This window comes from Brienomyrus brachyistius, unplaced genomic scaffold, assembly GCF_023856365.1.
Source record: "Brienomyrus brachyistius isolate T26 unplaced genomic scaffold, BBRACH_0.4 scaffold42, whole genome shotgun sequence".
Taxonomy (NCBI): domain Eukaryota; kingdom Metazoa; phylum Chordata; class Actinopteri; order Osteoglossiformes; family Mormyridae; genus Brienomyrus; species Brienomyrus brachyistius.
In genome coordinates this window covers 2,117,257-2,142,724 of record NW_026042317.1, presented here as the reverse complement: position 1 = coordinate 2,142,724, position 25,468 = coordinate 2,117,257, and the positions used below count along the sequence as shown (strand labels likewise).

The 25,468-nt window shown below is 43.7% G+C and overlaps 1 protein-coding gene across 1 annotated transcript in view; it reads left to right on the top strand.

Annotated features, from left to right (window-relative positions):
- LOC125722753 (protein NLRC5-like) overlaps positions 1 to 25,468 on the top strand; it is a 519,818-nt gene that overhangs the window by 198,571 nt on the left and 295,779 nt on the right. The window contains exons 13-17 of the mRNA XM_048998943.1: positions 12,939 to 13,112; positions 16,456 to 16,629; positions 17,598 to 17,795; positions 21,394 to 21,567; positions 23,919 to 24,092. Of these exons, the coding sequence (XP_048854900.1) occupies positions 12,939 to 13,112; positions 16,456 to 16,629; positions 17,598 to 17,795; positions 21,394 to 21,567; positions 23,919 to 24,092 (894 nt within the window). The remainder of the gene's footprint in view (positions 1 to 12,938; positions 13,113 to 16,455; positions 16,630 to 17,597; positions 17,796 to 21,393; positions 21,568 to 23,918; positions 24,093 to 25,468) is intronic.

The window sequence follows — 25,468 nt, the reverse complement described above, 5'->3', positions numbered from 1 at the left end:
TTGAAGTCTTGTTCATTTAGTTCTGTTCTTGAAGATTGGAGAGCTGTGGTTTTGCAAGCTAAGCAAAACCCAGCTGTGGTTTTTTTTATAGCATATTGAATAAGACAAAAAGTCTCCATGAGGAAACAAGACAAGTTTCCAGACTTGTATTTAAAAGGTATCTGCTACACCTCATCCACTAAAAAGAACTTACTCTGGTTTGATTTGTTCTTCTATCCCAAGTTGTGGTATGAAAACAATGAAACTACCACACATAATATCTCTTTTAGAAGGAAATGTACTCCTTTAGCCACTGAGATAGCTCTCACCTTTTTCTCAACCCTGCTAAATAATGATGCTATATCATCTAAGAAGCTTCATAATTTGTTTCAATGCCTTTACACTGACACTCCTGCTGAGAGACTATAGTTTGTCTTGGCCTGGTCATTACGAGAATGTGTTAAATTGCATACAACTGTTTATCAGTAAATTCTTATTTACTCACTTTTATACCACAGGTCATAATTATGGGCTATATGTGTCCACACCATTCAGTGTTACCTTTAACACTTTACAGTGTGCAATGAGTGTTGTTTTTAGTGTTAATATTTATTAACTCTTATAAGTGTTCAATTTACAGCCTAGAGTGTTAAGTCAATGTGTCTCCACCTCCTCCCAGATTATAAGCCCATATGGGTGGTACAATGGTACAACATGGGTGGCCCATATCTGCCCCATTTTAACGTCTCATTTTGGAATTCAGCTGCTGTGTTTTACTAACCCACCATAATAAGAGAGTCAGACCAACATGGGCTTTTCTCCTTTTATGCAAGTTTTACTTCAGCTCAGCTTTTAATAACCAAAGAACTGTGTTAGGGTTAGTTAAAGAACATTGGAACACTGTTCTTGAAATGAGATTTTGTTTAAGTAAGTATATGATGGTTTCTTCAATCAGTGTATAAAAAAACCAGCCACGCTCCCCTGAGAACCGCCGGTGGTATAAAAGTGAGTGAAATGTATGGCACGAGTTAGAAAATACAGATTATGAAATTAGACTGCCTGACATATTTAGCAGTGCTGAAAAAAGGTGAGAACAATCTTAATGGTCGAAGGAGTGTATTTCTGCTAAAACAGATATAATGGGTGGTGGCCTCATTGCTTTTAGACCACTGCTAGGGATAGAAGAATTCAAATCAATTTTATTTATATAGTGCTTTTAACAACAGTCATTGTCACAAAGTACTTTACATTTAACTGGCCAGAACCCCACCAAGCAAGCCTGAGGCGACAGTGGCAAGGAAAAACTCCCTCTAGCAGGAAGAGGGTTTTCAGGGGATTTGGCGTCAAGCCAACCCGCCGTCCACAACTTAAGTGATCGGCGAGAGTGGCAGGGCGACAGCACCAATCCCCCCTTTCACCTTTAATCTCAAATGACTATGAATCTCCAGATTTCCCTTCACCTTAGAAAAGGGGATTTAACTAGCCAAAAGACTGGCTAAAGAGGTACGTCTTAACCCTTGACTTAAAAGCAGAAGTTGTGTCTGAGTTCCGAACACTAATAGGAAGTGTTAAAAAGCTGTGGTGCTTTATGAGCAAAAGCTCTTCCCCCAAAAGTAACGTTCTTTATTCTGGGTACGGATAGAAGACCTGCATTTTGTGATCTAAGCGTATGATTCAGAATGTAGTTGTATCACATATTGTGGTGCAAGACCATTTACAGCTTTATAGGTTAAGAGCAGCGTTTTGTAATCAACACAAAATCTAACTGGCAGCCAGGGCAGTGAAGATAAATTTGGGGTAATATGATCACATTGTTTAGTTTTGGTGAGGACTCTGGCTGCTGCATTCTGGACTAGCTGGAGTTTATTTAATGACCTCTTTGGACAGCCGGAGAATAAGACATTAAAGTAATCGAGCCTGGAGGTAATAAACGCATGAAGAGCGTGTTTCTTAACTTGGCAATATTACGCAGGTGAAAGTAGGCGGTACAGCTAATGTTAGAAGCATGTGCATCGAACAAAAGATCAGTCTAGAATAACACCAAGGTTTTTAACAACAGTACTTGGTGTAATAGGTAGTCCATCCAGATTAACTCTGATGTCAGATAGTTTACTTCTGGTGGCTTTAGTGCCAGTAAGAAGAACCTCAGTCTTGTCTAGGTTCAGCTGGAGGAAGTTGTCTGACATCCACTTTTTGATATGAATTAAACATTCTTCCATTCTCTGAAGTTGCTGTCTATCTTCTGGTTTGGCTGATATATATAATTGTATATCATCTGCAAAGCAATGAAAGCAGCACTAAGGTCAAGCAGCACTAGGAGCGAGGCACAGGCTTGGTCAGCAGACAGGAGAAGGTCATTTACTACCTTCAGTAGAACAGTCTCTGTGCTATGATGAGCACTAAGCCCAGACTGAAATCTCTCATAAATCTGATTATCCTTCAGAAATGATGTTAGTTGACTAGCTACAACTCTCTGTATTATTGTAGAGATAAATGGTAGATTGGAGATTGTTCTATAGTTGATCATTTCCAAGGGATCCAGGTTTGGCTTCTTCAATAGAGGTTTAATTACTGCTAGTTTAAGAGGTTTAGTTAGATGGCCGATGCTGATTGAGGAGTTACAGTAACTATTACTAGTAGCGGTTCAATCAATGCCGGGAGCATCTCTTTGAATAATTTTGTTGGAACAGGGTTCTAGCAAACAAGTAGATAAATTTGAAGATAAGATTAAGGACATCAGTTCTGACTGGTTAACCCTGGTAAATAGGGTGATTGCAGCATTAGCATATGTTGTGTCGAGGCCAGAGAATGAAGTTATCGGAGTATTCAAAGTGTTCTGTCTAATTGAGCATATTTTTTGGTCAAAAAATTTCATAAAGTCGTCACTGGAAAATAACGCGGGCACACTTTGAGTAGTAGTCTGGTTATTAGTCAGCTTGGACACCATAGTAGATAGGAATCTAGGATTATTTTTGTTTATTTCAATTAGCTGTGACAGATACTCTGATTTAGCGTCACTAACAGCCTTTTTATAGCTACCCATAGCCTCCTTCCATGCTAGTTCGAACACCACTAGTTTAGTTTGATGCCACTTACGTTCTAATTTCCGTATCTCCTGTTTTAAAGTGCGCAAGTGGTCATTATACCAAGGAGCAGTTTTATTTACTATGGTCTTTTTTTAATTTTACCTAGGGTGGAATCCAGCGTAGATGCTAAATCATTTGTAATGCTATGAAGTTCAGCAGGATTCGACATTAGTTTGGTTGAAAACGATAGCTCAGGGAGGTTATCAATAAAGTTCCTCGCTGTATTTGACATGATTGTACGTTTGGCATAGAAGCGAGTCGGGGGGGTAATATTTTGAGGAAGGTAAATATTGAACGTTATAAGGTGATGGTCAGAGATAATACTGGACAAAGGCAGAACAAATCAAATCACTTTGCTGATTTAATATTCAGATTTTCAGTAAGCTTAATTTTTATAAACCCATCACGATTGAGGATGATATGGCACTGATATTAGTGTTTACCACATTCTGTGGGTCTTTCAGAATGCCTGTAGTACTAGTTATTTGTGGCTGGCTGTTTTCATTCAGAGCTTAACCTTATAAGAGAAACAAGGCTTATAATTGATAATAGTTTTCTTTCAGTCAATGTGTTCTTTTCTCGTTAAGCTGTGTTAACTAGACCATCTCATTTAGTCACTGCCTAACATGCAGGAGCCATTTCTGTGGTTTTTGTTATCTTGCCCTGTTAATCATAATTGTGGTGGATTGAAAAACAAACTCTCTTACGTCAAAAACTGTACTGTGTCATGTTATGCAAATATACATGCAGCACCATTGGTCTACAGGGGAGAGGGTGGTACCAGGAGCTACACATAAAGGGTATCAACTGTCCCAACACCTTTCCACTTATGTTAATCATCCAAAGGCAGGACTGGCAATCAAATACACCACCATACCATCAAAACATATACCACTCTGGAGACATGTCCTGTTCATCTCCAAGAGTTTTTCTCTGACTCAACATCAACATGCTATAAAATCATCTATCAGGAAAAGACCAACAGCACCACAGCTCTGCAATCTTCAAGACCACTAAGAAAGGAGCCCGCAAAGCTCATTTTCACTGTTCATAGATGTATTTTTTTAGAATAGTTTTATGTGCTTCGATGTTTCAGAAACTCATTACTTTTCTCTTTCACCCAAAGTCTGTAAATAATATCCCTGCATTATACCGAGTTGTTTCAGTTGAGAGAACTTCATGCGCATTATAGCACTGCTCAAAACTAAAATGGAAAATATCAGGCATTTAATGATGATTTCTAAAACAAAGTATTGCTGGAAAGTGATAAATCATCCAAAGATTAAGGCTGAAAGTGGTTTACATTGACTAGACTGAACACTGGTATGCTTGACTCTAGGCAAACTCTTTTGTTTGTATTTAGGCTCAGTTGCCTACAGCATCCAGTGGTTTCCAAGCTGTAGGCAGACCCATGAATGGACAAGCAGGCAGGCATGATACTCTCTTAAAAACAGAGAGTATTACAGTACAAAGCCTACAGTGACATGCGACCATAGCATTACAGCTTGTAATCTTAAATCCATCTCCACACTTGAACACTTGTAGTAGCTTCCTTAATGGTTTTACACATTACCACGAGTAATAATGCATTTCCACTCACAGAGCAGAACACAGTGTCTTCTTGGTTATGAAACCCCTGGCCTCCGTTTTTGTGGTTGTTCCCATGACATGTGATCGCCTGTGTGCATGTGCCCTGTGAAGGACTAGAATCCCCTCCAGAGTGAACCCATATCTCAGGCCCTTTCTGTTTGAAATAGACCCCCCACCCACCGCGCCCCCAAACCAGGATAAGCAGTTGGAGGATGGCCTGATTAATTGATGGATATTTATGTTTTATTCACAGAGACACAGTGAAAAGATGTAATTCAGATCCCCATGAAGAAGAATTGTCATCCATGCTTAAGGTGCATTTATTACTGAAATGTGTTTTTTTTTTATTTTATCTAAATTGCCATACATCTACAGATGTACAATTAGTACTTCATCCTGTCAAAAGGAAAATATTACAGCTGTAATTCACAAGTAAGAATATTTCAAAGACATATAGTGCCAGGTGAGATAATATGTCAACTGTAATTTTATTTTAGTCACTAGAGGAAAATGCTGTAAAGTACCTAAAGAATGAGCTGAAGAAGGTGATGAGGTACCTACATCAGAATTACCCAGAATGCTCTGAGCCTCAGCTGGAGGAGGACAATGACCTGGACAGTGATGGTCAGATGCAGAAGGCCTGTGGTAGAGAGGGAACCCTATTGATCGCACTGCACATCTTGAAGACAATGGAGCAAAATGATATCGCTGACACTCTGCAGAAAAGTAAGAGCTGTATCTCAATCTCTGTTTGTTTGGCCAGAGAAAAATAGTATGTGAAAAAACGTTTTAAATTTCAGTTTATCATTTAATTTCATTTAGGTTTGCTTCTATTAGTAATATCGTGTGATAACATTTACTTCTCATTTAATCTCAGGGCATCTTCTGTCACAATGTCAGCACAGAATGAAACATACCCTGAGGAAGAAATGTCAGCCTGTATTTGAAGGGAAAGCTAAGGAAGGACAGCCAACACTTCTCAGTGAGATTTACACAGAACTCTACATAACTGAAGGTGGGACTGGAGCAGTCAATGATGAACATGAAGTGAGACAGATTGAAACAGCATCCAAGAAAAGGCGAACAGAAGATACTACAGTCAAGTGCAATGATATATTTAAACCCTTATGTGGGCGTGAGACACCTATCAGAACTGTACTCACTAAAGGGGTGGCAGGTATTGGGAAAACAGTCTCTGTGCAGAAATTCATTCTCGACTGGGCAGAAGGAAAAGCAAACGAGGATGTTCACTTCATATTTGCTCTTCCTTTCCGGGACCTGAATTTGATTAAGGATGAATACAGTCTGATTGAACTGCTTCACCGCTTTGTCCCTGAACTGAAATCATTTCAATCCACTGAGCTGTTTAGGTACAAAGTCTTGTTCATCTTTGATGGTCTCGATGAGTGTCGCCTTCCTCTGGATTTTCAGAACAATGAGAGCTGGTTTGATGTAACAAAGAAAACGTCACTGGATGTGCTGTTGACTAACCTCATTAAGGGGAATCTGCTCCCATCCGCTCTCCTCTGGATAACCTCCCGGCCAGCAGCAGCCAATCAGATACCTGCTAAGTGTGTCCACCAGGTGACAGAGATACGAGGGTTCAGTGATGCCCAGAAGGAGAAATATTTCAAAAAGAGATTTAATGATCAGAGCCTGGCCAGCAGGATTATCACACATGTAAAATCATCAAGGAGCCTCTTCATCATGTGCCACATACCTGTGTTCTGCTGGGTTTCAGCCACTGTGCTTAAGAGGTGTTTTAGTGAGACTGACAGGGGAGAAATTCCAAGGACTCTGACTGAAATGTACACACACTTCCTGATCTTTCAGACAAGTTTAAAAAATGACAAGTATATGAAAAACCATGAAACTAAGCTTAATGAATGCAGCAAGGAATTCCTTTTAAAACTTGGTAAACTGGCTTTTGACAACCTTGAGAAAGGCAATCTCATATTTTATGAACAAGATCTGTCAGAGAATGATATTGATGTCACTGAAGCTTCAGTTTACTCTGGAGTGTGCACAGAAGTCTTTAAAGAGGAGTATGGGTTGTACCAGGAGAAGGTGTACTGCTTTGTGCATCTGAGCATCCAGGAGTATCTCGCTGCTTTATATGTGTTTCTGTCAAACTCATCAGCTGACCTGCTGAAGACTGCAGTGAATCAGGCATTAGAGAGCAAGAATGGACACTTGGACCTCTACCTCCGCTTCCTCCTGGGCCTCTCAACAGACTCCAGTAAGACTCTGTTACAAAAACTACTGGGACAGACAAGAACCAGCTCACATAAAATTGAGGAAACATCCCAATACATCAAGGAGAAAATACAGGAGAATTTATCTCCAGAAAGAACCATCAACCTGTTCCACTGTCTGAATGAACTGGGCGACAATTCTCTAGTAGAGGAAGTACAAAGATACCTGAATTCAGGAAACATTTCAGCAGATGACCTCTCACCTGCACAGTACTCAGCTCTGGCCTTTGTGATGCTGATGTCAGATGAGGAGCTGGATGTGTTTGACCTGAAGAAATACATCAGATCAGATGAAGGTCTTCAGAGGCTTCTGCCTGTGGTCAAGAAATCCAGGACAGCTCTGTAAGTGTTTTTGCATATGTCTGTTGCTAAAGAAGTACAGATGTTATTCATGGTTCTACTTTTATATCAATCGGGGTTTATTTGTATAGCGGGTCCATAAGTGGTTTGTAAGTGCTATTGTCAGCAGTTGTGTTCATGAGGAGCCCAGAGTTTCCAGAAGACTGCTATTGCTGGCTGCTCACTGGCGCCCTCTGCTGGCTTCAGCTGATCCTGGCTGAGGATGTGACATGTCTATCCTGGTAGTAGGAGCTTAACATTCTTTTAAAATATATGCTGATAATTACGGAAAGCTCACTGCACATCAACATTAACACAATACAAAAAAATGAACACAACGTAAAAACATAAAGATGACTGTTATGTTGCTCCCTTTTTGTATCCATCTGCACACTTGTATTACACACCGAGCTACACAGACAAAGGTCGGAGACAACTCTTTTTACGTTCTTCATTCGCGCGCTCCCTTTATTGAATAGCTACAACCAACACACGCAGACTTACTTGGCGCCATCTACTGGTAGAAACCTTTTAGAACATACATTCAAGGTTCATATATAAGAATGACACAATATAATCAAAACAAAAAATAAGCAAATTTAATTTTTAAATGTGTTGTCTTCTCTTAATCCGTTGTGTTTTTTCTAACAGACGTGCTCTGTGCCAAAGGAGGCACTGTTTAACCCACTGACAAGGGTTGTACAGTATTCAGTTGGAGAATTAGCTACAAGAGAAATTGATCACAAAAAGGCCTACGATGTGATCTACTTAGATTTGCAGAAGGCCTTTGATGTTGTCCCCCTCAAACGGCTCTCGCTTAAGCTCAAAGCTGCAGGGATTTTAGGAACTGTAGCAGCTTGGATCGAAAACTGGTTAACAGACAGGAAGCAGCGGGTAGTTATTAGAGGCACAAAGTGGGCCTGTGTTCATAGTGGGGTACTGCAGGGTTCAATTTTAGGACCACTATAGTTCCTAATTTACATGAACCCTCTGGAGTCGACAGCATACAGTAATCGGCTATGCCTCGTATCTTTCTCGTGTATTTCAATTCATAACTCGCTGAAATCTTATTGTAAGAACATGAAAAAATGCTGACTAAATCCGTAATCTGTCTTCTTTTCAAAACGTAAATTGTCGGAAGTATTAAAGTTTTTAAAATTAGGCTAAATCGGAAAAAAAGTAAACCATGTCACCTTTGTTTTACCTGCATCGGGGGCGTGCAGTGCTGCCCTCAGCTGAAGATCGCTATTCGCATTCTAAATAGCCGCATTTCTGTGTATTCAAATCGCATTCGCAGGGTAATTTGACGAACAACGCAGCGGTGAAACGCGATCCAGATACATCCCCATCAGCGCCATAAAGGGGGGGGTCTGGCCAGGTGTGAATGGCTCATTCATACACATGAAAGTCGCTACATGTTTCTTAGCCACCTTTGGAGCAGATCTTAATTTAACTTTTGATTCTAGTGCAAACACGGGCCAGATTTGCTAATATTCAGACCAGTATTGGTCGTTTTGCAAAAAGACACCATGCAAGATCTGGTATTTTGCCCGGATTCGGTTCAGACTCATCTTGCTGTGTGAAGCATCACAAAAGTAAGAACAAAATAATATTAACAAGAAGAGGTGAAAAAGAAAGGAAAATGACTTTGACAGGCTTCAGTTTCTCAGCTTGATGCTGGAGAGAAATCAGTGTGAGGTTCTCCACGGTACAGAGCGTTGAATGTCTGTGAAAATGTGGGATGGAGGGTCCTTAATGGGTTGTGTGGTGACTTAGTACTGTGTGGAATTATAATATAAGCTAAAATGACTTCATACCTTTTATGAAAGTGTTGATTTTATATATTACTGTTCCTTCTAGTAACCACTTAAATCACACTGACTCACTCACTCTCTCACCCATTCTTCCATTATTTTTCTACCATCTGATACATTAACTTACATTACCTACATTACACAACTTACATTACATACACATCCCTGGTTTGTTATCCATGACTTACCTTGGTCTAAAAAAAGTTAAACTTCTGTAGCTGTATGTTTTCTCACTATTCTTCCGTCCTTTTAGGAGTGTGAAAAGCATGTTTATCTTGGTTCGTTATCCCTTACATGATATTTTTTCATTGCTCTATCGTCTCTTGTGTGTTAGCCTGAAACATTAGAATCCCTTTCATTTTACAGAGTACCGCTCTGTATAATAATGTACACGGTACTTTATCATTACTGTATTTAATGCCTGTAATGTTTTGCCGTGCTTAATTAACCAATTAAACTTTACCACATGAAAGTACAAGAAAATAACATTATATACCCACAGATGGGTCGCTATTATCCATGGTTTTAGCCAGTGGTTCTCAGTCCAGTCCTTGGCGCCCCCCCCCCCCCCCCCCGTCAGACTGTTTTCATTCCATCCCTGCCATAATCAGGTTTATATTGTCCTCAGTAGGCTAATAATGAATGTGGCAGGTTGAAAGCAGTGTCAGCCGGAATGAAAACAGTCTGTAGTGCCAGGAACAGAATTGAGAACTACTAGTTCATCCTGTCAGCTGTACATCTTGGAACGTATCACCCGGGAATATGGACGGACTACTGTACTCATAACAGAGCAATCTTTTTGTATGCAATGCACATACAAAACGTGTCTTTCTTTTATACCATCTTATTCTATATAAATATTTTCTCTTTTAACATTGTCAACAAAACATTGCTTATTTCATCATACGTTTACGCAGATAGTGATAGACACAGAAAACAGTGTTGTGTTAATTATATTAATCATATCAAATATTTCGTATAACTGAATCTGTGGTAACCGAATCAGCAGATACGGGGCTGCACTGTATTTCAAATTACTATATATCAATGTGTGTATTATACGATTCCTTAGACTACATGGTACGAAACTCGTAAGAAGCAGACTTGAGTTGAAGACGTAACTTCTGGCTGGGGGTGACTATGATCATTTGAGTGTGATTCATTTGCAAAACAAAAGGTGTTAGTGGAGCTGAAGAGGGGGCGGGCAGCTTGTGTGGGGAGGAATGGAGGGGCTCCTTTTTTTCAGGGATTCTAATGCAAATTGTGTTTTAAGTATTTGTTGTGCCTCTTATTGTACTTAAAAACTAAAATGTTTATTTTGATATGTTATGTTACATGTGTGTGATATACCTGTATGTGTGGTCTATGTATATATAGCTTGACACATTTCCTTTTCCAGGCTGGAAAGCTGTAAACTCACAGAGAAATGCTGTGAGTCACTATCTTCAGCTCTCAGATCAAACTCTTCCCCCCTGAGAGAGCTGGACCTGAGTGACAATGACCTGCAGGATTCAGGAGTGCAGCTGCTTTCTGCTGGGCTGGGAGATTCACACTTTAAACTGGAGATACTGAGGTCGGTATTACTGGGTATTCCACACTGTAAACTGGAGATACTGAGATATGGGTATATACAATTATTACTATTACTATATACAATACATTACATTTAAATACAATTACTCTCAATAGTTTTCAATTTCATGGACCAATGGATGTAAATTCATTTGAAGTGACTAAGTGCCCGATTGGTCCTAGGTATGATGCTAAACTGCATCTGACCCTACAAGCGGTCCTCCAACTTGTAGAGAAACAATTTCTTTGGGGGTTGGTGGAGGGATTGACATTCCAGCCGCCATAAAACAGCTCACAACTGCTCGATTTAAACAAGCACGATACTCTTCTGCTCTCCACGGGAGTAGCTCTGCTTCAGCCACCCGCAGGAAGGCTGCACACACCAGGGGATAGGGGAAAGCCTTCGGGAGCCCCATCCCCGGACGAGTCGAAATCGTCTGAGAGCCAGTAGGTTCAGGCCTGCTGGGGATTGGGGCTGGTGTGGTGCTGAGATGTCACCTGCTGCATAGCGGCACTTTGGTCCCAGTTCAAGGCGACCCATTTTGGTAGGTGCGTGGAACACCTTGTCTCTCCGGCAAGATCTTCCATCTTCCATCTTCCTCTGCTGTCAGGGGAACTTCGTAAACTCCACGTTTCGGTGGCAGCACCCTCTGAGGTACGCAGACAGGGGAGTGACAAGATCTCTATAGGTGGATATAGCTACTTTTGGTCTGATCAGTCTGATGGCTGCCATACTTGGGGAGTAGCTGTTGCTGTAGGGGATCTGCTCCTCCCAATGGTGTCTGATGTCACGGTTTGTGTGAGGAACTTTCAGACTTGGGTGTGACTGCTGACTGTAACGTGACGTGGGAGACCTTCCGTGATAAGACCCTGAAGGTTGCAGAGGGTTGTGTTGGTGTTGCCAGTGATCCCAGAAGGAGATGTTTCATCTCGCAGGGCACCCTGGATATTATCGAGAGGAGTCGCAGTGCCTGACTTGGTGGCAATTCCAGTCTGTACTGGGAACTGAGACATACAGCTCTGTGGGCAGATAAGGAGACGTTTGTTAGATGAATCTGTGAGCATGTGACACACCATCTATGGTCTAGTGACCCACGACCTGCTTACAGAGGAATCGAAGCATTACACACATCTGAATCTGTTCCTCAGAGACTTGCAGTCAGGGCGAGTGATGGAACGGTCCTTACGGGTGACACTGTAGCTGTGACCCACTAGGCTGGATACTTTGAGCTGTTGTTTAATGCTGACCCTCCAGCTAGGATGTTTAACATCTCTGGGTCCATAGTTCTCGCGGCTGATCCTCCGATTGGCTGTGAACCACCTAGTCTCACTGTGATTGCATGGGTGGTGAATCAGCTGGGGGTAGGGAAGGCCGCAGGGATCTGGGGCGAACTTCTCCAGGCTGGTGGTATGGCTGTCCATAGGCAGTGATCTTGTGAATGGAGGCTCTGTTTGGGGCTCTCAAGACTGAACGAGAAGTCTGAGTGTCTGGGATTGCGGGTGTCCTGGATAAATACCAAGAACCAGGCATTCGATGACTTCTTAGGCACAGCTATCCGTGGTGCACCTGTCTGCAGGGGGAATGTCAACCTTGTCAAGAGCAACATTCAGCGGTTGCTAGAGGAGTCCCGAATGAGGCACATTACCTGCATTGTGAGGAAGTGTCAGTTATGGCACCATGGCCATGTGGCGCGTTTCCCGGAGGGTGATCCGGCTTGCAAGATCCTTACTGCTGAGGACCCAAGTGGCTGGACCAGGCCAAGGAAATGCTCATGTAACACCTAGCTGTGGCAGATGGATGGTTATTTCCGGAGTTTGGGACTGGACCTTGTATCTGCCAGGGAGGTCGCTGGCTGGTATCCCGAGGAGTGTCTCAGTGTGGGGGGTGCAGCAACGTGCTACATCAGCACATGCTCCCCAAACTAAACCTGAATCTGAAGTGCCTGGATTGAAGTTCATCCTGTTTGTTATCCCAGCTGCAGCGAACATAAAAGCTTATTAACCCAAATCCAAACTCCTGCTGAACTCCTGGGACAGAAATAAAGCAGAACATCCTATGATGTTATGCCCTTAGCATTCTGTTTCTGGGGCAGAAAATGCTGATGAATAACAGGGAACCTTTTATAATTAAAATGGCTTCAAAAATTATATCATGTCAATGATGTCCAGTACTCTGCACACTGTACTTCATCCTAAGCTACTCTGCTTTTTATATTTCAAATATAAGATTGTTTAATATTACTATCAGTGCCATGACTGGTGTATAATGTGTGTGTCTGAGTCTTGATGTTTTTCTTTTCCAGGCTGAACAGCTGTAATCTCACAGAGAAATGCTGTGAGGCTCTGACTTCAGCTCTCAGATCAATCACCTCACACCTGATAGAGCTGGACCTGAGTAACAATGACCTGCAGGACTCAGGAGTGACACTCCTGTCTGCTGAACTGGGGAATTCCGACTGTAAAGTGCAAATACTGAGGTCAGTATTACTTGTCAGGTCAAATATTAAACTGGTACTTCACAATGATGCTGAAACTGGGACACAGATTTAACCACAGGCTGTGGATGTTTGACAATATAGGCAATGCCCAGGCTATGAACAAGAGCTGGTCATTAAGTTACAAATTTGTAGATTAGTAAGAAAAAAAATCATCCATTTATCCATCTATCCACCCATTTTCCATAGCTGCTTGTCGTTCTGGGTCATGGGGGGTCAGGAGCTTATCCCAGAGACTAAGGCAGCCCAGAGAAAAGGAAAATTGAGCGTAAGATCTCTTCTTTGTCCAGCATATTTCTGCTACATGTAACTGAGTTCAGTTTAATATCAATGTTAGATTTTGACCATTTTCCATACTTCTTAAATTTGGGCCCTGAGAAACAGCCATTTATCCTTTTAAAAAGTAGAATATACTCACGCATAATTGTCTGACGACCTCCAACGAGCTGCTTCACGTGCTGCTTCTCTTCGCGGCCCAGTTTAAACCAGAAGTCCGCCAGATGAACTGTGCATGTGTGAGAACGTCCACCTCATGCCTGTATATTTAACTGAAGTTACTCTGAATTAAAGAGTGTGTGTCATCTACATTAAAGTATTATTTTTAATACAAATACGGTGAAATTGTAATTTGTATATTATTATAATTAATACACACTAAAAAGACAAATGCGTATATCAATATTGATTTCACCGCTGAGCATAAATTGATTCAATGTTGCAGAACCCACCATGAATCAACGTTGATTGATCATCCCTGACCATAAATTCATTCAATGTTGCAGAACCCACCATGAATAAATGTTGATTGATCATCCCCGAGCATAAATTGATTCAATGTTACAGAACCTGCCATCAATCAATGTCGATTGATCATCCCCGAGCATAAATTGATTCAATGTTGAGTATTTCCAGTAATATCGATGTGGACTCAGCATCTTATTTTCAATGTTGAAAAAGTCACTTTATATCAACATTGAACCAAGGTTTTGCCACCATCAATTTTTCAATATTGAAAATCTGACCAAAAATCATTTCAGTTTCAATGTTGATAATATAACACTGACATCATCAAGACCAGAGTGTTTCGAGACCAAGACGAGACCAAGGCCAAGGCAGGGCGAGACTGAGACGAGACCAAGGCCAAGGCAGGGCGCGACTGAGACGAGACCAAGGCCAAGGCAGGGCGCGACTGAGACGAGACCAAGGCCAAGGCAGGACGAGACTGAGACGAGGCCAAGGCCAAGGCAGGGAAAGACTGAGACGAGACCAAGGCCAAGGCAGGGAAAGACTGAGACGAGACCAAGGCCAAAGCAGGGCGAGACTGAGACAAGACCAAGGCCAAGGCAGGGCGAGACTGAGACGAGACCAAGGCCAAGGCAGGGCGAGACTGAGACGAGACCAAGGCCAAGGCAGGGCGAGACTGAGACGAGACCAAGGCCAAGGCAGGGCAAGACTGAGACGAGGCCAAGGCCAAAGCAGGGCCAGACTGAGACGAGACCAAGGCCAAGGCAGGGCGCGACTGAGACGAGACCAAGGCCAAAGCAGGGCCAGACTGAGACGAGACCAAGGCCAAGGCAGGGCGAGACTGAGGCGAGACCAAGGCCAAGGCAGGGCGCGACTGAGACGAGACCAAGGCCAAGGCAGGGCGCGACTGAGACGAGACCAAGGCCAAAGCAGGGCGAGACTGAGACAAGGCCAAGGCAGGGCGAGACTGAGACGAGACCAAGGCCAAGGCAGGGCGCGACTGAGACGAGGCCAAGGCCAAGGCAGGGCGAGACTGAGACGAGACCAAGGCCAAGGCAGGGCGAGACTGAGACGAGACCAAGGCCAAGGCAGGGCACGACTGAGACGAGACCAAGGCCAAGGCAGGGCGAGACTGAGACGAGACCAAGGCCAAGGCAGGGCGTGACTGAGACGAGACCAAGGCCAAGGCAGGGCGAGACTGAGACGAGTAAGGTACTCCATGTAGGGAGCAGAAATATAAAGTACAGGTATTTTATGGGTCCCACTGAAATAAAGGTAGCTGATCATGAAAAAGACCTTGGTGTGTATGTTGATGCTTCCATGTCCCATTCTCGCCAGTGTGGGGAAGCAATAAAAAAGGCCAATAGGATGTTGGGGTATATCTCCAGGTGTGTGGAGTTTAAGTCAAGGGAGGTAATGCTAAGATTATACAATTCCTTGGTGAGACCTCACCTAGAATATTGTGTGCAGGTTTGGTCACCATTTCTTAAAAAGGACATTGTGGCCTTAGAAAAGGTGCAGCGTAGGGCGACAAAAATGATTCCTGGTCTTAGAGGAATGTCATACGAGGAACGGTTACTTGAGCTAAATCTGTTCAGTCTCAAGCAAAGGAGACTGAGGGGGGACCTGATCCAGGTATATAAGATTCTAACAGGTTTGGAAGCTGTTCAACCAAATAGTTACTTCAGCATTAGTTCAAATACACGAACTCGTGGCCATAGGTGGAAATTAGCAGGAGAACATTTAAAACTGGATTTAAGGAAGCACTTCTTTACACAGCGCGTAGTCAGAGTATGGAATAGCCTTCCTGATAATGTAGTGCAAGCTGAATCCTTGGGTTCCTTTAAATCAGAGCTAGATAAGATTTTAACAACTCCGAGCTATTAGTTAAGTTCTCCCCAAGCGAGCTTGATGGGCCGAATGGCCTCCTCTCGTTTGTATGTTCTTATGTTCTTATTTCGTGAGTTCTTCAGTCCATCTTGCACTAAGTGGTTACAATGTTCTATGTTATAACGTACATGTTTTTGATATCCCGTCTTGTATGTAGTAACGCGGTTCGACTGTACTGCTAAAATATTAATGAGGCATTTTATGATGCCCGAAAGTTAGTAATCAGGGTAAACTTGCATATCTCTGTGTTTATTAAATTTGCTTAGCAGAGCACATCATATAATACTGTCTTGGTATGCTATGATTTGCTATACTTCAGTGTGACATGCACTGAAGTAGCGGTGAAGAAAGGAACAGCTCAGCGGTCATATTAATGAGCACCTCAGCCCCCTTAATGTTTTAGCTGTACTACCTAATAAACTACTTACCAAACTGTGGGCGTAAATAACCATCCGCATAGTATCCAAAAGCTGGTGTCCGGCCAAATGTTTCACCCGTCATCTGAAGCCCCGCTTATTACTGCGTATCTGCGATTATAATATCAATATGATATCGCCCAGCCCTACAAAAATATTAAATAACGGGGGGTTGTCCACCAGCTTGCCGCAAACCCACTACTAGAGGGTAGATGGTGCTGATTGAGGTTGGAAGCCAACTGGATTTTGTCCAAGATCTTGTTATTTTTTTATAGGCTGTCCAGCTGTAGAGTCACAAAAGAAGGCTGTTCTTCCCTGGCTTCAGCTTTGAGGTCAAACCCCTCACACCTGAGAGAGCTGGACCTGAGCTACAATCACCCAGGAGACTCAGGAGTGAAGCTGCTCTCTGCTGTACTGAAGGATCCCAGCTGTAAACTGGAGAAGCTGCAGTGAGTACAGAATATGCATTTTACCTTCATCCATATGTCCACCTTCAAACTGCTTATCCTGGACAGGAAGCCTAGATCCTGTCCCATGCAGTATAGGGTAGAAGAGAGGATGACACCCAGGCTGGGATGCTGCTCTCTCACAGGACACACTGACACACAACTCAGGTATTTTAGTGACACCAATTAGCCAGACTGCATGTTTGTGTGAGGAAACTGCAGCATACAGAGAGAACACAAGGAACATAGAGAAAACTCACCTCACGGCAGAGAAGCAGTAGGATTCAAACCCTGGAGACGACTCACTCTGCTGTTTTGTGGGGCCCATATTATTTTAAATATCTGTTAGTTTAGGCCTGTCAGACTTAAACCCTGCCAGTTAAGGGAGAGTCAAAGCTTTTTACCGGGTAAGAATTTGCTTGATTACATAATGAGGATGACTGTAAGATAAAAAAAGCCGTACAATATCTGGGCTGGAAAACTAACACAGCCTGACAGGCCTGCATTGGCTGCTGGGGATGTTCACATCTCCTCCTTTCAGAGTAACTAGTCAGTTTGGGGACAGCTGGCAGAAAGGTGACTGACAACTGCAAAGGAAGCTATTTCATTGGTCTGAATATGTTATGGGAGGATTCACATGTACATTGTATATGATTCTGTGGAATTATTTTGTTTTGTCTTTTAAATTAGTTTTATTTTTGTGCCGTTTGTGTATTTTGTGCCTAAAATTCTATACAGTGTGACCTGTGTTGCTGTACTTTGTCAGCTGAAACTGTACAGCAATGCAATAAAAAGTATAAGCATTTGAGGTAGGATCCACCAACAGTAAATAAACGTTCCCTCTCACCTCTCCTCTCCTCTCAAATTACCCAAAGACACAGATCTCTGCACACTTTGATTTATTTTGAAATGTAAGCTGTGCTGCTTGTTAAATTGAAAATAAAAGCTTGTTCTGCTGTTTCCTTTTGCAGGCTGAACAGCTGTAAATTGAGTTGGGAATCCTGTATAGTGCTGGCCTCTGCCCTCAGCTCAGAATCACACCTCAGAGAGCTGGACCTGAGAGACAATGAGCTGCCAGATTTAATAGAGAAACAGCATCCAGGGTTTAAACAGCAGAGGCTACAACCAGCATTGCTGGGTTTTACACGCTGCAAACTGGACATACTGAGGTCAGTGTTACTGCGTATTCCACACTGTAAATACAATGCTAAATACAGTCCTTTCAGACACTCCACATAATGGCTACATCACTAAAACAGCTGATTCTAAATGCAAGCTGGCCAAGCAAGGCCTGTGTCAAAGCCTTAATACTATGGAGCATTTTCTGCCAAAGAAACCCAAATCAAGTGTTGGCTGTTTTAAAATAATTCAGCCAATAATACATCCTTTTATTTTGGGTACCTGCTGCATGGGCACCTTCCTGTGTCAAATCAACCGCCTGTCAGCTATGAGAGATGAATCTCTCCTGTAATCAGATCTCACTGTACTGTACTGATCTGTGTGGACCACAGGCTTTAAAATACCTGCCTGAATGGCCGAAAATTCATTTCCTGCCAGTTCTGTCCATGAATTTATTTCAGAATCCTCGGTGAATTAATCATTTGACATAATCATTTTTTGCACGAATGAGCCATGATTAGCTGTGTTGGAATGAGAATTAACACAGTCTGACAGGCCTGCATTAGCTTGTTCACATCTCCTCCTTTCACAGTTACTAGTTAGATTGGGGACACCTGGCAGAAAAATGGCTGATGGCTTCTGATGATTTCATTGATCGTAATATGTTACGGGAGGATTCACATCCATATTGCATGTGTTTCTATGTTTATTGAACAGTTCTGTGCACCCACAATCGTACGGTCCAAATTAATTTGTGTTTCAGTTTCGAACCTGCCAGTTGGGTAACCTGATATAATCAGTAGATTTCCCTTTATGAGAGTGACAGTGACACAGAACAGTTTCGGGGGATGGCGAGGGAGGAAGGTATATTATCAAAGGGGACAATTTTTCTCTTTTTTCCCTTGGGGGAGTATCTACATGCATCCCATAATGTTACATCTCAGGAAGGACAGAAACAAAGGCAGGCGTGGGGAAAACCAAAAGGGGCTTTATTTAATCAAAAACAACAAGCAAAGCACAAGGAAATGGACCACAAAGGGTCAAATGAGGGTAGGGATAATCAAAAGACACCAAGGACACAGGGAAAGTGGGGGTAGCACAAGCAGGCCACAACAAGCAGCTCAAGACAGGGAGGCACTACCGTATATACACCACTGATGAGGGAGCAGATGAGAGGCACCTGGGGTGATCCACACAAGGCTTTCAATGAGAGTCTGGATTAAACAGGTAACAGGCTTGGCTCATTAGAGCCACACAACAGAGAGAACGAGGGTAAAGGAATGCAGGGTGTGACATAATTCAAGCCATGCAGACAATGCAACTTTGGTAGCACTTTCTATGAATGCCATGTCTATAGGAATCTATGAACACACGGATAGCCCATCATAATGCATTCAAAAGGCATTATTATTATTATGCCTAAAAATATTTATAAAAAGGCATAACACATTATAGCCATGTTTATTATACATCATGAATGCATTATGAAGCTTCCCTCTGTACTTCACAGGAAAAAATGCAGTACAAATCATCCTTAATTCTTATACCAACACTTACAATGCATTATGAAGGCATCTACAGTATAGTGCATTGTAGGCAACAGCTTCATTGGAGCTTATGAAGCATTATAATCATCGCTACATTGTGTGCATAATTATTAGGGAAGTACTATTTCCAGAAATATTTTTTAGCAAAAGTTGGGCAGACTTATAAAAATTAATTCTTTAGTTTTCTTTTGCTCAAAGTAAATTTATATAGAGACAAAATGTTACATTAGACTTTAGCAAGCAAAAATAAAAGGAAAGCACTTGATTATCAGTCTGCAGAATTATTAGGCAATGAGGGACTAAGTGGATTTTGTCACTTCACCATCAACAGAAATAATAATGTTCATGTTGGAGAGACTTTTGTTGTACGAGATTCCCCTATGTTGTCATTTTTACATGGGGGCTTACATCCATCCATCCATTTTCCAAACCACTTATCCTACTGGGTCGCGGGGGGTCCGGAGCCTATCCTGGAAGCAATGGGCACGAGGCAGGGAACAACCCAGGATGGGGGGCCAGCCCATCGCAGGGCACACTAACACACCATTCACTCTCACACATGCACAGCTATGGGCAATTTAGCAAGTCCAATTAGCCTCAGTATGTTTTTGGACTGTGGGGGGAAACCGGAGTACCCGGAAGAAACCCCACGACGACATGGGGAGAACATGCAAACTCCGCACACATGTAACCCAGGCGGAGACTCAAACCCGGGTCCCAGAGGTGTGAGGTAACAGTGCTAACCACTGCACCACCATGCCGCCCCTGGGGGCTTACAGTAAATAGTAATTCTATTTTATGAATATTTCAAAATGTTTATTTTGTTAAACGTATTAATAGTTATAAATGTAATTGCACATGATCGATTTAGAGAATATTCTATCATGACCGTAAATAGTATACTGTACTAGCATGTAATATCAGATTTTTACCAGACTTTCCAGTGTTTTTTGTTTGTTGAGAATAGCACCATTGATTTATTAAAATATTATAAAGTTTTTAATGTGGTTGGATTTGTTTGTTTCTTGTTATTTTGTCTCTTGGGAAAAATAAATATCGCTCCTAATCTGCAAAAATATTATAAAACAACAACACAGAACAGCGTGTTCGTGGAGGCAGCCATGTATGTTTCAAGATGTGTAGATTGAACGGGAGATTGGTAGGATGTGATGTCACGCACCTAGAAATTTGCGACTTCGCCGAGATAATTGAATGCACCATAAACCTCTGTGCTTGTGATCAGAAGGTCAGTGGTTCAAGCCCAGCCTTGGTGCATCTGTAGGTCCTTCAACAAGGCCCTCGAAGCCCCCAGCTCCTTGGGTGCTGCAGCTGGCAGCTGACCTTCACAGCCAGCTTGTTCTTACCTACCAAGAGCAAGTTGTGGTGGAGCACAAAGAGTGTTTTCTCATGGGAATCAGTAACATATCTGTTATTACTATTTAGTTAATGTTTAATAGTAGTAAATAGTACTTAATCTCATATAAAATTCAAACAAAAACTTGAGTAATGTGAAATAAAACTACAAAAGTGTCATGAATATTGCTGAAGGTACGGCAGGGAGACAAGCACAAGAGTCCAGGCGTGAGGGTAAGGATTTATTAAGGGTAACCACAGTCAGGACCATGGGAGGCACTAGCAAGGTTTAAGATGTCAATGACAGGACGGGGGAAAGATTAACTGGGAAGGACTTAAATACACAGACTCAATTAAACAAGACTAGGTACAGCTGGTAACCAAGAGGATTCTACATGAGGTTAATGAGGGGGCGTGGCACACAGGAGGAGCGGCACGATTGGGATGTGACAAAAAGTTTTTTTTAAAAAAAACAATATTTAGTATATTTAAAAATGTTAGGTAAATGTGTTTTTACATACTACTTATATCTGTTTGTTGATTAACTTGAAAAAATTGTGGTAATGAGTTACTTCAAAAGTTTTGAGTTAACTTTATTCCAGCCTGAAATTAGTTGGATTTACAGTGAAGTGGAGGAGGCACAGTGGCCTTTGCTGCTTGTTATACTGTTATACTTGTTTTCTGTCAGTAGTATTAACAATGTGTAGGTTATGTATGTGTCTCTATTAAAATATTTTTTGTTTTCCAGGCTGAACAGCTGTAATCTCACAGAGAAATGCTATGAGGCATTGGGTTTAATTCTGAGATCAAACTCTTCACACCTGAGTGAGCTGGACCTGAGTTACAATGACCTGCAGGATTCAGGAGTGGAGCTGCTCTCTGCTGCACTGGGGGATTCACACTGTAAACTGGAGATATTAAGGTCAGTCATGTTTGAAAGTTCAAATACCAAACTGGTACTTTAATATAAAGTGTTTCTGTGGTGGTTGCAAAGCAAGTTACACAAGTGAACTGCTTCACTCACATCATTTCATTTCCACTAACCAGGTATAGATTTCAAGTAAATTTTTTTTTATGTTTTTCAGAAATAAGGCCATTACAATCAGAAGCAGTTTATTCACAGCACGCACAGGATACACAGGAATTTGACCTGGTCATACAGTGTAGTGCAGATTGAAAATGAGAATTAAAAAGTCATCAAAAAGATAAAAACAATAGATTTCCCTCAAATGGTATCTTTTTATCAGGAAGAGGGAAAACAGACATGGAGGAAAAGGGGGAGGTGCAGTTTGGTCTGTGGGGTCCAGGCCAGTCGCTGGTCCCAGTCAGGGTGTCACTCTGGGCACGTCACAGCGCCTCGTCACAGCGCCACGACACAGCGACACGACACAGCGCCTCGTCACAGCGCCACGACACAGCGCCTCGTCACAGCGCCACGACACAGCGCCACGTCACAGCGCCACGTCACAGCGCCACGACACAGCGCCACGACACAGCCCCACGACACAGCGCCACGTCACAGCGCCACGACACAGCGCCACGACACAGCGCCACGTCACAGCGCCACGTCACAGCGCCACGACACAGCGCCACGTCACAGCGCCACGACACAGCGCCACGTCACAGCGCCACGTCACAGCCCCACGTCACAGCGCCACGTCACAGCGCCACGTCACAGCGCCTCGTCACAGCGCCACGACACAGCGCCACGACACAGCGCCACGTCACAGCGCCACGTCACAGCGCCACGACACAGCGCCAGGACACAGCGCCACGTCACAGCCCCACGTCACAGCCCCACGTCACAGCGCCACGTCACAGCGCCACCACACAGCGCCACGACACAGCGCCACGACACAGCGCCACGTCACAGCGCCACGTCACAGCGCCACGTCACAGCGCCACGACACAGCGCCACGTCACAGGGCCACGTCACAGCGCCACGTCACAGCGCCACGACACAGCGCCACGACACAGCCCCACGTCACAGCGCCTCGTCACAGCGCCACGTCACAGCGTCACGTCACAGCGCCACGTCACAGCGTCACGTCACAGCGCCACGTCACAGCGCCACGTCACAGCGTCACGTCACAGCGTCACGACACAGCCCCACGTCACAGCGCCTCGTCACAGCGCCACGTCACAGCGTCACGACACAGCGCCACGTCACAGCGTCACGACACAGCGCCACGTCACAGCGCCACGTCACAGCGCCACGACACAGCGCCACGACACAGCGCCACGTCACAGCGCCACGTCACAGCGTCACGACACAGCGCCACGTCACAGCGTCACGACACAGCGCCACGTCACAGCGCCACGTCACAGCGCCACGACACAGCGCCAGGACACAGCGCCAGGTCACAGCCCCACGTCACAGCCCCACGTCACAGCGCCACGTCACAGCGCCACCACACAGCGCCACGTCACAGCGCCACGTCACAGCGCCACGTCACAGCGCCTCGTCACAGTGCCACGTCACAGCGCCACGTCACAGCGCCTCGTCACAGCGCCACGTCACAGCGCCACGACACAGCGCCTCGTCACAGCGCCTCGTCACAGCGCCTCGTCACAGCGCCACGTCACAGCGCCTCGTCACAGCGCCACGTCACAGCGCCTCGTCACAGCGCCACGACACAGCGCCTCGTCACAGCGCCACGTCACAGCGCCTCGTCACAGCGCCACGACACAGCGCCACGACACAGCGCCACGTCACAGCGCCACGTCACAGCGCCACGTCACAGCGCCACGACACAGCACCACGGCCAGAATGGAGGCAGTGGCCACCTTCCTTTTAGCTCCTCAGGGAACCTTTCTGATGTGAACCACTGGGGCTCACTGGGTCCCAGGACTAAAATACAAGACTGCATTGGAGCAGCTGAGTAGCAGCTGGAAACAGTGTTTTTTGTCCCGTCTTCGTTAGTCAAACCTTCTTGTTTTGTCTGCCCTCTTGCCTTCCAGTGCTCCCAATTTGATCCCTCACAAGTTCATTTCCAGTCTTTGTTCTGCTGCATTCAATAAAACACCTTTTTGTTTCATCGCAGCACCTGCCCTTCAGTCATTTGTCCTCTGCATCATGACAATATTTATAGCACATGGGGAGAATTTTAGAATTTTGTGGGAGCTGGATGTGCAGGATAAGGGTGGAGGCAGCATTTGACAGCTGGTCTAAAACAAAAACCTTACAATTTAAACAGGTCACTGCTGTTCATGGTGCTGGCTGAGGTCGGCAGCCACCTGGATTTTGTCCAAGATCTTGTTATTTTTTTATAGGCTGTCCAACTGTAATATCAGAGAAGAAAGCTGTTCTTCCCTGGCTTCAGCTTTGAGGTCAAACCCATCACACCTGAGACAGCTGGATCTGAGCTACAATCACCCAGGAGAGTCAGGAGTGAAGCTGCTCTCTGCTGTACTGGAGGATCCCAGCTGTAAACTGGAGAAGCTGCAGTGAGTACAGAATATGCATTTTATATTCATCCATATGTCCACCTTCAAACTGCTTATCCTGGACAGGAGGCCTAGATCCTGTCCCATGCAGTATAGGGTAGAAGAGAGGATGACACCCAGGCTGGGATGCTGCTCTCTCACAGGACACACACTGACACACAACTCAGGTAATTTAGTGACACCAATTAGCCAGACTGCATGTTTGTGTGAGGAAACTGCAGCACACAGAGAGAACACAAGGAACATAGAGAAAACTCGCCTCACGGCAGAGAAGCAGTAGGATTCAAACCCTGGAGGCGACTCACTCTGCTGTTTTGTGGGGCCCATATTATATTAAATACCTGTTAGATTAGGCCTGTCAGACTTAAACCCTGCCAGTTATGGGGTGTCAAAGTTTTTTTCCGGGTAAGTGTTTGCTTGACTACATAATGAGGATGACTGTAAGATAAAAAAAGCCGTACAATATCTGGGCTGGAAAACTAACACAGCCTGACAGGCCTGCATTGGCTGCTGGGGATGTTCACATCTCCTCCTTTCAGAGTAACTAGTCAGTTTGGGGACAGCTGGCAGAAAGGTGACTGACAACTGCAAAGGAAGCTATTTCATTGGTCTGAATATGTTATGGGAGGATTCACATGTACATTGTATATGATTCTGTGGAATTATTTTATTTTGTCTTTTCAATTTGTTTATTTTTGTGCCATTTGTGTATTTTGTGCCTAAAATTCTATACAGTGTGACCTGTGTTGCTGTACTTTGTCAGCTGAAACTGTACAGCAATGCAATAAAACGTATAAGCATCTGAGGTGGGATCCACCAACAGTAAATAAACGTTCCCTCTCACCTCTCCTCTCATCTCACATTACCCAGAGACACAGATCTCTGCACACTTTGATTTATTTTGAAACATAAGCTGTGCTGCTTGTTGTATTGAAAATAAAAGCTTGTTCTGCTGTTTCCTTTTGCAGGCTGAACAGCTGTAAATTGAGTTGGGAATCCTGTATAGTGCTGGCCTCTGCCCTCAGCTCAGATTCACACCTCAGAGAGCTGGACCTGAGAGACAATGAGCTGCCAGATTTAATAAAGAAACAGCATCCAGGGTTTAAACAGCAGAGGCTACAACCAGCATTGCTGGGTTTTACACGCTGCAAACTGGACATACTGAGGTCAGTGTTACTGGGTATTCCACACTGTAAATTCAATGCTAAATACAGTCCTTTCAGACACTCCACATAATGGCTACATCACTAAATCAGCTGATTCTAAATGCAAGCTGGCCAAGCAAGGCCTGTGTCAAAGCCTTAATACTATGGAGCATTTTCTGTCAAAGAAAACCAAATCAGGTGTTGGCTGTTTTAAAATAATTCAGCCAATAA